The 13395-nt window shown below is 39.0% G+C and overlaps 1 protein-coding gene across 4 annotated transcripts in view; it reads left to right on the top strand.

Annotated features, from left to right (window-relative positions):
- Positions 1–13395, top strand: part of LOC106061559 (visual system homeobox 2-like) — an 85732-nt gene that overhangs the window by 56161 nt on the left and 16176 nt on the right. For all 4 annotated transcript variants that reach the window (XR_008777014.1, XR_008777013.1, XR_008777012.1 and 1 more), the window contains exon 4: positions 589–712. Coding sequence is in view for 1 of the 4 variants with exons in the window: in XM_056024376.1 (XP_055880351.1) it covers positions 589–712 (124 nt within the window). In the remaining 3 variants the exon portion in view is untranslated. The remainder of the gene's footprint in view (positions 1–588; positions 713–13395) is intronic.

Below are 13395 nucleotides of genomic sequence, written 5' to 3'. Positions count from 1 at the left end.
GCGACATAACAATAACTGCACAACAAATTGAAATCTCAAATCTAATAGGTAAAAAAAAATAAATATTGTTTTTAAAATAAAAATACAATTGAACACAATCACACACACAAAACATAGATATGTATCCTTCTTGTCACAGACATAATAACATACAAAATGTGACTCAAACATTCTCCTCCAAAACGTCGAGAGACAAAATGACTATCGCGTTAAATAGGCTGACAAAATGGCCTGTTTATACTTAGTCAACTTTTCCCAACGATTTCTAGGAAAATCGTTAGAGCCGTTTTCGAGAGCCGTGTCTCGGTTTTTGAGCCCATCCACCCAGATGGTTCCAGGTTCCATGAATAGAGGTATTGTCAAACTACCCAGTCTTTTCTGCGTCTTAAAGAAGGTCAGATAAAACGCAAACATCTAATTATGTTCAGTTCTAATGTATCACACAGAGTTGACTTCGGTTCCTGTCAAAGATCAACTCCCACCACGCGGCCACAGCAGGATTTTATTTCTTTTTGCTTTTTGGTTGACATTTTATGGCCAATGAAAAGAGTTCAAAGTGGCAGCTAATGATTCGTTGTCTTTCCCTAGGACTATCTTCACAAGTTACCAACTCGAAGAACTGGAGAAAGCCTTCAAAGATGCTCATTACCCTGACCTCTATGCCCGGGAACTTTTGGCACTAAAAATAGACTTGCCGGAAGATCGAATTCAGGTCAGTTATTTGAATTTAAATTAAGTTGTTGTTGTTTTTGTTTATTTACATTTTGTCATGTTTTATTGAAGATATCAAAATGTGCTTGTCAACTGACCTAGGTAACACAAGAAAACGACAGACTGTAACAAAGATGAAAATCTACATTTATTTTTAGCAAGCGTAGCGACATTAATAGTGTTGAATAGAGGGAACAAAAGAGAGAGAGAAGACAAAGAGAGAGAAGATAAAGAGAGAGAGAAGACAAAAAAAGAGAGTGAGAAGACAAAGAGAGAGAGAGAAGACAGAGATAGAGAGAAGACAAAGAGAGAGAGAAGATAAAGAGAGAGAGAAGACAAAAAAGAGAGAGAGAGAGAAGACAAAAAGAGAGAGAGAGAGAGAAGACAAAAAAAGAGAGTGAGAAGACAAAAAAAAAGAGAGAGAGAAGACAAAAAAAGAGAGAGAGAAGACAAAAAAAGAGAGAGAGAGAAGACAAAAAAAGAGAGAGAGAGAAGACAAAAAAAGAGAGTGAGAAGACAAAGAGAGAGAGAGAAGACAGAGATAGAGAGAAGACAAAGAGAGAGAGAAGATAAAGAGAGAGAGAAGACAAAAAAAGAGAGTGAGAAGACAAAAAAGAGAGAGAGAAGACAAAAAAAGAGAGAGAGAAGACAAAAAAAGAGAGAGAGAAGACAAAAAAAGAGAGAGAGAGAAGACAAAAAAAGAGAGAGAGAGAAGACAAAAAAAGAGAGAGAGAAGACAAAAAAAAAAGAATGAGAGAAGACAAAAAAAGAGAGAGAGAAGACAAAAAAAGAGAGAGAGAAGACAAAAAAAGAGAGAGAGAGAAGACAAAAAAGAGAGATAGAAGACAAAAAAAGAGAGAGAGAAGACAAAGAGAGAGAGAGAGAAGATAAAGAGAGAGAGAGAAGATAAAGAGAGAGAGAAGACAAAAAAAGAGAGTGAGAAGACAAAAAAGAGAGAGAGAAGACAAAAAAAAGAGAGAGAGAAGACAAAAAAAGAGAGAGAGAAGACAAAAAAAGAGAGAGAGAGAAGACAAAAAAAGAGAGAGAGAGAAGACAAAAAAAGAGAGAGAGAAGACAAAAAAAAAAGAGAAAGAGAAGACAAAAAAAGAGAGAGAGAAGACAAAAAAAGAGAGAGAGAAGACAAAAAAAGAGAGAGAGAGAAGACAAAAAAGAGAGATAGAAGACAAAAAAAGAGAGAGAGAAGACAAAGAGAGAGAGAGAGAAGATAAAGAGAGAGAGAGAAGATAAAGAGAGAGAGAAGACAAAAAAAGAGAGTCAGAAGACAAAGAGAGAGAGAGAAGACAAAAAAAGAGAGAGAGAAGACAAAAAAAGAGAGAGAGAAGACAAAAAAAGAGAGTGAGAAGACAAAGAGAGAGAGAGAAGACAGAGAGAGAGTGAAGACAAAAAGAGAGAGAGAGAGAGAAGACAAAGAGAGAGAGAGAAGACAGAGAGAGTGAGAAGACAAAGAGAGAGAGAGAAGACAAAAAAAGAGAGAGAGAAGACAAAAAAAGAGAGAGAGAAGACAAAAAAAGAGAGTGAGAAGACAAAGAGAGAGAGAGAAGACAAAAAGAGAGAGAGAGAGAAGACAAAGAGAGAGAGAGAAGACAGAGAGAGTGAGAAGACAAAAAAAGAGAGAGAGAAGACAAAAAAAGAGAGAGAGAAGACAAAGAGAGAGAGAGAGAAGACAAAGAGAGAGAGAGAGAAGACAAAAAAAGAGAGAGAGAAGACAAAAAAAGAGAGAGAGAAGACAAAAAAAGAGAGAGAGAGAGAAGACAAAAAAAGAGAGAGAGAAGACAAAAAAAGAGAGAGAGAAGACAAAGAGAGAGAGAGAGAAGACAAAGAGAGAGAGAGAAGACAAAGAGAGAGAGAGAGAAGACAAAATAGAGAGAGAGAAGACAAAGAGAGAGAGAGAGAAGACAGAGAGAGAGAAGACAGAGAGAGAGAAGACAGAGAGAGAGAGAAGACAGAGAGAGAGAGAGAGAGAGAGAGAGAGAAGACAGAGAGAGAGAGAAGACAAAAAGAGAGAGAGAGAAGACAAAGAGAGAGAGAGAGAAGACAAAGAGAGAGAGAGAGAAGACAGAGAGAGAGAGAGAAGACAGAGAGAGAGAGAGAGAAGACAGAGAGAGAGAGAGAAGACAGAGAGAGAGAGAGAGAAGACAGAGAGAGAGAGAGAAGACAAAGAGAGAGAGAGAAGACAGAGAGAGAGAGAAGACAAAAAGAGAGAGAGAGAAGACAAAGAGAGAGAGAGAGAAGACAGAGAAAGAGAGAAGACAAAGAGAGAGAGAGAAGACAAAGAGAGAGAGAGAGAATAGATAGAGAGAAGACAAAGAGAGAGAGAGAAGACAAAGAGAGAGAGAGAGAAGACAAAGAGAGAGAGAGAGAATAGATAGAGAGAAGACAAAGAGAGAGAGAGAGAGAAGACAAAGAGAGAGAGAGAGAGAGAAGACAAAGAGAGAGAGAGAGAATAGACAGAGAGAGAGAAGACAAAAAGAGAGAGAGAGAGAAGACAAAGAGAGTGAGAAGACAAAAAAAAGAGAGAGAGAAGACAAAAAAAGAGAGAGAGAAGACAAAAAAAAGAGAGTGAGAAGACAAAGAGAGAGAGAAGACAGAGAGAGAGTGAAGACAAAAAGAGAGAGAGAGAGAAGACAGAGAGATAGAGAAGACAAAAAAAGAGAGTGAGAAGACAAAGAGAGAGAGAGAAGACAGAGATAGAGAGAAGACAAAGAGAGAGAGAAGATAAAGAGAGAGAGAAGACAAAAAAAGAGAGAGAGAGAAGACAAAAAAAGAGAGAGAGAGAAGACAAAAAAAGAGAGTGAGAAGACAAAAAAAGAGAGAGAGAAGACAAAAAAAGAGAGAGAGATAACAAAAAAAGAGAGAGAGAAGACAAAAAAAGAGAGAGAGAAGACAAAAAAAGAGAGTGAGAAGACAAAGAGAGAGAGAAGACAGAGATAGAGAGAAGACAAAGAGAGAGAGAAGATAAAGAGAGAGAGAAGACAAAAAAAGAGAGTGAGAAGACAAAAAAGAGAGAGAGAAGACAAAAAAAGAGAGAGAGAAGACAAAAAAAGAGAGAGAGAAGACAAAAAAGAGAGAGAGAGAGAAGACAAAAAAAGAGAGAGAGAGAAGACAAAAAAAAGAGAGAGAGAAGACAAAAAAAAGAGAGAGAGAAGACAAAAAAAGAGAGAGAGAAGACAAAAAAAGAGAGAGAGAGAAGACAAAAAAGAGAGAGAGAAGACAAAAAAAGAGAGAGAGAAGACAAAGAGAGAGAGAGAGAAGATAAAGAGAGAGAGAGAAGATAAAGAGAGAGAGAAGACAAAAAAAGAGAGTGAGAAGACAAAGAGAGAGAGAAGACAAAAAAAGAGAGAGAGAAGACAAAAAAATAGAGAGAGAAGACAAAAAAAGAGAGAGAGAGAAGACAAAAAAAGAGAGAGAGAAGACAAAAAAAGAGAGAGAGAAGACAAAGAGAGAGAGAGAAGACAAAGAGAGAGAGAGAAGACAAAGAGAGAGAGAGAGAAGACAAAAAAAGAGAGAGAGAAGACAAAGAGAGAGAGAGAGAAGACAGAGAGAGAGAGAAGACAGAGAGAGAAGACAGAGAGAGAGAGAAGACAGAGAGAGAGAGAGAGAAGTCAGAGAGAGAGAGAGAGAAGACAAAGAGAGAGAGAGAGAAGACAGAGAGAGAGAGAGAGAAGACAGAGAGAGAGAGAGAAGACAGAGAGAGAGAGAGAGAAGACAGAGAGAGAGAGAAGACAGAGAGAGAGAGAGAGAAGACAGAGAGAGAGAGAGAAGACAAAGAGAGAGAGAGAAGACAGAGAGAGAGAGAAGACAAAAAGAGAGAGAGAGAAGACAAAGAGAGAGAGAGAGAAGACAGAGAAAGAGAGAAGACAAAGAGAGAGAGAGAAGACAAAGAGAGAGAGAGAGAGAATAGATAGAGAGAAGACAAAGAGAGAGAGAGAGAGAGAGAGAGAAGACAAAGAGAGAGAGAGAGAGAAGACAAAGAGAGAGAGAGAGAATAGATAGAGAGAAGACAAAGAGAGAGAGAGAGAGAAGACAAAGAGAGAGAGAGAGAGAGAAGACAAAGAGAGAGAGAGAGAATAGATAGAGAGAAGACAAAGAGAGAGAGAGAGAAGACAGAGAGAGAGAAGACAAAAAGAGAGAGAGAGAGAGAAGACAAAGAGAGTGAGAAGACAAAAAAAGAGAGAGAGAAGACAAAAAAAGAGAGAGAGAAGACAAAAAAAGAGAGTGAGAAGACAAAGAGAGAGAGAAGACAGAGAGAGAGTGAAGACAAAAAGAGAGAGAGAGAGAAGACAGAGAGAGAGAGAAGACAAAAAGAGAGAGAGAGAAGACAAAGAGAGAGAGAGAAGACAGAGAGAGTGAGAAGACAAAGAGAGAGAGAGAAGACAAAAAAAGAGAGAGAAGACAAAAAAAGAGAGAGAGAAGACAAAAAAAGAGAGTGAGAAGACAAAGAGAGAGAGAGAGAAGACAGAGAGAGAGTGAAGACAAAAAGAGAGAGAGAGAGAGAAGACAAAGAGAGAGAGAGAAGACAGAGAGAGTGAGAAGACAAAGAGAGAGAGAGAAGACAAAAAAAGAGAGAGAGAAGACAAAAAAAGAGAGAGAGAAGACAAAAAAAGAGAGTGAGAAGACAAAGAGAGAGAGAGAAGACAAAAAGAGAGAGAGAGAGAAGACAAAGAGAGAGAGAGAAGACAGAGAGAGTGAGAAGACAAAGAGAGAGAGAGAAGACAAAAAAAGAGAGAGAGAAGACAAAAAAAGAGAGAGAGAAGACAAAAAAGAGAGAGAGAAGACAAAAAAAGAGAGAGAGAAGACAAAGAGAGAGAGAGAGAAGACAAAGAGAGAGAGAGAGAAGACAAAAAAAGAGAGAGAGAAGACAAAGAGAGAGAGAGAGAAGACAAAGAGAGAGAGAGAGAAGACAAAGAGAGAGACAGAATAGATAGAGAGAAGACAAAGAGAGAGAGAGAGAAGACAGAGAGAGAAGACAAAAAGAGAGAGAGAGAGAAGACAAAGAGAGAGAGAGAAGACAGAGAGAGAGAGAAGACAAAGAGAGAGAGAGAGAGAAGACAAAGAGAGAGAGAGAAGACAGAGATAGAGAGAAGACAAAGAGAGAGAGAGAAGACAGAGAGAGAGAGAAGACAGAGAGAGAGAGAGAAGACAAAAAAAGAGAGAGAGAAGACAAAAAAAAGAGAGAGAGAAGACAAAGAGAGAGAGAGAAGACAGATAGAGAGAGAGAAGACAAAGAGAGAGAGAGAGAAGACAAAGAGAGAGAGAGAAGACAGAGAGAGAGATAAGACAAAAAGAGAGAGAGAGAAGACAGAGAGAGAGAAGACAGAGAGAGAGAGAGAAGACAAAAAAAAGATAGAGAGAGAACAAAAAAAGAGAGAGAGAGAAGACAGAGAGAGAGAGAGAGAGAGAGAGAGAGAAAGAGAGAAAGAAAACGGAAGAACATGAAGGACAGAGAGAAGAAGAAACACTTCATGCAATAGTCCTGGAGAATGAGTTGCAGAAATACTTTAATTTAATGAACTAAGAGGAACACATTGACACAAAACCAACCCCCCCCCCCACCCTCTCCACCTACCCATCTCCTTACCTCCTAGACGAGTTTATTATGAAGTTCTTCAGACTGGATGTTGTTCATACAATGGACTGTGAGTGGAATCTCGCTCCGCCATGTTGTGGTTAACTTAAGGTTTCTCGCCTGGAGTTGTAAGAGGTCGAGACGGCGGGGCACCTGGCACAAAGATATACAAATACCTAGCAGCGACCTAGCAGCGACCTAGCTAAACGGCAATTTACTTTAAGGGAGGAAGGAGGGGTAGGGGCAAGGCATGGTCGACAAGAGAAAGGTGGGGGATATGGAGACTTCATAAGGTCTCCATAGGTATGTTCATACATTTCATTACACCTGCTTTGAGAACAACATTGTCTCGAGTATGTTCGATGTGCGTAAAATGCGATTTCACTATTTTAAATAAATCTAAACTGTTAACTGTCAGTAGCAGATACACCAAATAGCAGACAAATAAAGTTAGATATATATATATATATATATTATATTGACAAAAGACAACAGAGTACGCTTACCTCATTATCTATATCAAACCTAAATATATATTAGGCAATATTATACCTTTTCACTACATTTGCAATAAATCTCAGATTTGAAACAAGAAAAACATTATTAATTCTATCCATAATGCAACTTATAATGAATAATCTTACACATGGGCGTAGATAGGATTTTGTTTCGGGGAGGGTTTTGGGGGGGGGGGGATTCCCCGACCCCCCCCCCCCCCCCGCGGAAAAAAATTATATATATATATATATATATATGTGTGTGTGTGTACATAATTAATCTTTATTACATTCTGACCCTTTCGGAAGACGTTTATTGTTTATTGTAGACTCCCCGCACTTGCTAGCAAGGGGGTGTTGGGGAGTTCGTAGCGCTCCCCCAGCGCGGGGCGAAGCCCCGCCGCCGGGCACTATTTCTGGTATTGAAAGCCAACAAAATGCATATTCTGAGGTATCTACAGTGCATTATCTTGCTATTAAAAAGTTTTATTTCAAAAACCTAATGTACTATTCTTACTGACTTAGACCCTCTCGCGCCGTTCGGCGCATTTTCCGGCAAGCTGTTTCCGCAACTCTTATTTTGCGTAATTCATTTTGTGTGAGAACATGTCCCGCAAAACCTCATGCGACGCTCTGTCACAACCTTACTAAGGATTCGACTCCCAGTTCGGCATATGATTTCTTTGATTTAGACCCGATCTCTATGACTGACTCCTAAAATCTGTCTTAGCCATCTTTGTTGAGATACATTTAATGATTTTCAATTTCGGCAGAAGACTATTCACACGTTATTAATGGAGCCCAAGCCACTGGTAGAAATTTGTAACCTTTCTTGACTACGCTCTTGGATCTACATGCCTGTATTTCGCTTTAGATTTTATATCGAAAAGGAAAGTTTTTTCGTCAAATCATCTGTTGAGGGGTTTTAAACTTTTTGTTTTGTTTTTAATTCAAAACCCCATTTAGCTACGATCATAGAATTTGGTGACTATAGTTTGCTTTAAAATAATATTGAAGAGAGAGGTTTTCAACTCTAAACGCTCTGTGGGGGAATTTTAAACTCAAAACCATCTGGAGGGGTTTTAAACTTTAAAGAAAAAGCCACCTGGAGGAGGGGGATTTACACTCAAAACCCCTTCGAGTTCGCTCATAGATTTTATAGTGTGTAATTTGCTTTTTTTTTATATTGCAGAGGTACTTTTTAGCTTCAAACCCCAACTGGAGGGGGGGGGGGTTGAAACTGAAAACCCCTTTGGCTACGCTCATAGAATTTTGAGTGTGTAATTTGCTTTTTTTATTTTGAAATGGGGTTTATCGTAAATTTTGGAGGGGGTTTTAAAATCAAAATCTTCCTCAACTGTGCTGTTGGAATTTGGGGATTGTTGTTTGCATTTTTTTGTTTTGTTTTATAGAAGAGGGGGATTTAACTGCAAAAACCTCTGGTAGGGGGTTTAAAATTCATAAACTCAAAGCCCCCTGGTAGAGGGATTTGTATCTCAAAACCCCCTGATAGGGTTTTTTTAAATCTCAAAACCCCCCTGGTAGGGGGATTTAAACTCAAAACCCTCTGGTATAGGGTTTTTAACTCAAAACTTCCTCGGCTGTACTACGGTAAGTGATGATTTAGTATTAAAATCTCACCTAAAATAAACAAAATGAAAGCAAAAATCAGTCACTTAAATCCGTTCCATTTAGGGGGGGGGGTTGAACCCCAAGAAACTCCCCCCCCTGGCTACGCCCATGAATTCTTACATTAAAAAACAAACAAACAATGAAACATTTTTTTTTACCCTGCCCCATCCCCGAAAAAAAAAATCTTGATTAAGCGAATTTATAGATGTAGTACACTTTATACTATTTCGATAATAAGCATTTAGTTGTAGACTTAGAAGACCAGGCGTACACTTTTCCTGAATATTAATTTAATCAGTCAGAAAAGCCTTACATTCGGAAATTCCCGAAAGCGATAGTCATTTCAAAAAACGCGGTTGTCCTTTCAAAAATGATGTTGGATCTAGATCTATTTCTAGTTCTGTAGCCAAATTTTATTTTTTCATTTTTTATTTGAAAGATGATAAAGGTCCAACTAGAGTTTTCCCCTTGAGGCCAACGAGCTAGTTATTCTTTTCTCAGCAATGTACATCAACTATTAAATTTCTAGAAAAATCGTTAGAGCTGTTTTTTTTTAAATTAGCATCCGTGCTATGATGTCTATGAAGTTCTGATTTGAACATAGGTATTTGAAAAAAAATGTGTTTCTATTGTGTGGTTATTGCTGAATTTTATTTGGATAATCTATTCTAGACCGTCTATGAAGTGAAAATGCACGTGACATGTAAATAAGAGACAACACAGGTGTGACTAAGAAAACTCCCTCTTATTTTCCCAACATAAATTGTAAGACAAATAATAAAGGTTATCATTATTATTATTATTAACATATCTAGATCTAGATCCACAATCGACAGCACCCGGTTTGAAACATGATCACGTCAAGAAATCAAAACAGGTGCACTTTACTGGCGTGTCAAAAAATAAATATCACCCCTCCCTCCCAAAAAAAAAATGAAAGGGGACTTTGAAACTTCCCCACAACTAGCTAATTATTTTGTCTTTTTGTTGAAGCTATTCGTCACGACACGTTGCGGCTACCATTCGCAGATGCGCTTTGGGCGAATTACTTTGCTCGCGAGGAGAAATCGATCTCGCTTCCGGGGCGCTCCGCTGGTGTAATGGCGCGTCGCCTAAATCGCTTGGCATTTCAACACCCGTTCTGACGACGCCATTTTAAAAAGAGATGGCTGGGAAAGCGGGAAGAGGTATGGCGATATTTGTTCCAGCCCTCCCCCTCCATGAACGAGTCCACCATTAACCCAGACAGGATCAAATTTCATGTGATTGCAGTCATTACTTCTCAAAGCACACGATCTTCCGGCCATGTTGTAATTTCGGAAGCTGACGTTGCTAAGGACGCGTCGTTTTAGTTGATGTTGTCATTGATAGCATTGCAACAGACATTTGTAGTTTAATGCCTTTAAAATATAGTGCTCTACTTTCTTTATCAAAATGACACAAACAGCAGATACATCTTTTCTTATTTTAACATTATTTTTCTTTAGACTCAAGATAAGTATTAACAAAGTCAACTTACAAAATATCTCATTATGAAATATAGATATTGTTAAAACAAAAATAAATACAGATTTAACTCAAATTTAAGATAAATAAATCCTAGACCTATAGATTTGAATTAGTTACATAAAAGTGACAATACAATGCAATACAATAAAATAAAAGTAGTACCTAGATATTAATCTCGAGTTACAATAACATGAAATTTAGAAAAACATTATGACTACAATAAATCCTGGGACAATGATCTAGACACAGACATTCTGTTGTAAAGAGGCTATTAAATGGTTACTTTGCATAATTGGAATATGAAATCATCGTACTGAAGGAATACGTGGAAGTGTTTGAATTTAAAGAAACATTTCATTGCTGACATTTCGTTCAATCTTGTTCCAAATGTGGACCGTCCAGAGAATAATAAGCTAGAAAAAAAAAGAACAATAAGACGTCTTACTATTTAGTTTCTAACTCTCTCAGCTGGCCTCAAGCTGCCTCTCTAAAATACAAAAAATTGTCACTGTATTCACCGCTTCTACTTCATGTACAAACGGCGAACTGAATAGCGCAGCCACATGTGGTAACGCAACAGGCATATATAAATATATAAATTTACTCGAAAACAGTGAACAAGAACAGTGCCGCCCCAGCCCCGCCCCCCTTACTACACCTTCGGAGAGTTCAAATACGCCGTAAAGTTACAAGACAGAAAAGGGAAATCCATTGCGTAACAAAAACATAACCAAGTTCTGTCATATAAGGAACTAGTTGAGACCCGTGCTAGGTTAGGGTTGAAATAGTTGATATATAGATGTTTATTTTACTCGGAACGCTATTAAACACGCCAATAAAACGGCCCGCATTACAACACGCCCCCACCCACAACACAATTTTCTAGACCTCTAATTCTATTTCCTTTTTTGGTCTCTCTCATCTTACAAACGAAGGGCCCGTAATCCTCTACTAAAGAGTATGCGCAAACACTTCTTTCTAGCCTTCCATCTCCCTGCATTATAATGCCCCCTTCACAATAATAATAACAAGGCTTGTCTTCGAGTCCGTAGATGAATGAAACGCTCCCTCCAGTGGAGCTGTTTGAAATAAGAAACATTACTATTCTCAACTGAGTTCAATCTTTACACATTTTATGTTCCCAGTCATAGATGTAGATCTAGAGGCAACTTATAACCCCTTACACACCCTCCTTAGCCCCACACGCAAAAACACACACACACACATTTTTAAGAGGACCTTATATCCATGTGATAATTTTAGGACTTTATACATTTTTACTTGAGAATGGAGGCAGATCGTGTCCTTTTAAACTTGTTATTCCATTGTCATTGACTACAGTCTTTAAATGGATCTAAAGTTACGCACCAAAAAGTGTACATAGGTGCTGAAGTGGAAGCACTTGTTTTGAACTTTAGACATTAAAATGTCGGCTGTTTATTGTATTTGTAAATCATTTTCGGTCAAATTAACCGCTGCAAATTTGATCTTGAAAATGGCTTAGGTGTCCTAGACTTAAGAAAGGAATGGGTTATATGTTCCTAGTTTATCGTCCTCGGCAAGTGAGAGAGTTAGTGATTGAGTGATCTGCACCAAGAACAATAGAGCAGATTGAATATGCTATATTGGAAATACAAATGCATGTGTCTGTACTTGTGTCAAAGGATGTGTCTCTACTTATGTCAAAGAATGTGTCTCTACTTGTGTCAAAGCGTGTGCCTCTACTTGTGTCAAAGCGTGTGTCTCTACTTGTGTCAAAGCGTGTGCCTCTACTTGTGTCAAAGCGTGTGTCTCTACTTGTGTCAAAGCGTGTGTCTCTACTTGTGTCAAAGCGTGTGTCTCTTCTTGTGTCAAAGCGTGTGCCTCTACTTGTGTCAAAGGATGTGTCTCTAACTGTGTCAAAACGTGTGCATCTACTTATGTCAAAGGATGTGTCTCTACTTGTGTCAAAGCGTGTGCCTCTACTTGTGTCAAAGGATGTGTCTCTACTTGTGTCAAAGGATGTGTCTCTACCTGTATCAAAACGTGTGCATCTACTTGCGTCAAAGGATGTGTCTCTACTTGTGTAAAAGCGTGTGCCTCTACTTGTGTCAAAGGATGTGCCTCTACTTGTGTCAAAGGATGTGTCTCTACTTGTGTCAAAGGATGTGTCTCTACTTGTGTCAAAGGATGTGTCTCTTCTTGTTTCAAAGCGTGTGTCTCTACTTGTGTCAAAGCGTGTGTCTCTACTTGTGTCAAAGCGTGTGCCTCTACTTGTGTCAAAGCGTGTGTCTCTACTTGTGTCAAAGCGTGTGTCTCTTCTTGTGTCAAAGCGTGTGCCTCTACTTGTGTCAAAGCGTGTGTCTCTACTTGTGTCAAAGCGTGTGTCTCTACTTGTGTCAAAGCGTGTGTCTCTACTTGTGTCAAAGGATGTGTCTCTTCTTGTTTCAAAGCGTGTGCCTCTACTTGTGTCAAAGCGTGTGCCTCTACTTGTGTCAAAGGATGTGTCTCTAACTGTGTCAAAACGTGTGCATCTATTTGCGTCAAAGGATGTGTCTCTACTTGTGTCAAAGCGTGTGCCTCTACTTGTGTCAAAGGATGTGTCTCTACTTGTGTCAAAGGATGTGTCTCTACCTGTATCAAAACGTGTGCATCTACTTGCGTCAAAGGATGTGTCTCTACTTGTGTAAAAGGATGTGCCTCTACTTGTGTCAAAGGATGTGCCTCTACTTGTGTCAAAGGAAGTGTCTCTACTTGTGTCAAAGGATGTGTCTCTACTTGTGTCAAAGGATGTGTCTCTTCTTGTTTCAAAGCGTGTGCCTCTACTTGTGTCAAAGGATGTGTCTCTACTTGTGTCAAAGGATGTGTCTCTACCTGTATCAAAACGTGTGCATCTACTTGCGTCAAAGGATGTGTCTCTACTTGTGTAAAAGCGTGTGCCTCTACTTGTGTCAAAGGATGTGCCTCTACTTGTGTCAAAGGATGTGTCTCTACTTGTGTCAAAGGATGTGTCTCTACTTGTGTCAAAGGATGTGTCTCTTCTTGTTTCAAAGCGTGTGTCTCTACTTGTGTCAAAGCGTGTGTCTCTACTTGTGTCAAAGCGTGTGCCTCTACTTGTGTCAAAGCGTGTGTCTCTACTTGTGTCAAAGCGTGTGTCTCTTCTTGTGTCAAAGCGTGTGCCTCTACTTGTGTCAAAGCGTGTGTCTCTACTTGTGTCAAAGCGTGTGTCTCTACTTGTGTCAAAGCGTGTGTCTCTACTTGTGTCAAAGGATGTGTCTCTTCTTGTTTCAAAGCGTGTGCCTCTACTTGTGTCAAAGCGTGTGCCTCTACTTGTGTCAAAGGATGTGTCTCTAACTGTGTCAAAACGTGTGCATCTATTTGCGTCAAAGGATGTGTCTCTACTTGTGTCAAAGCGTGTGCCTCTACTTGTGTCAAAGGATGTGTCTCTACTTGTGTCAAAGGATGTGTCTCTACCTGTAT

The sequence above is a fragment of the Biomphalaria glabrata genome, chromosome 3 (genome assembly GCF_947242115.1).
Source record: "Biomphalaria glabrata chromosome 3, xgBioGlab47.1, whole genome shotgun sequence".
NCBI classification, from domain to species: domain Eukaryota; kingdom Metazoa; phylum Mollusca; class Gastropoda; family Planorbidae; genus Biomphalaria; species Biomphalaria glabrata.
The sequence above is the reverse complement of the archived record's forward strand: the minus strand, read 5'-3'. Positions and strand labels throughout refer to the sequence as shown.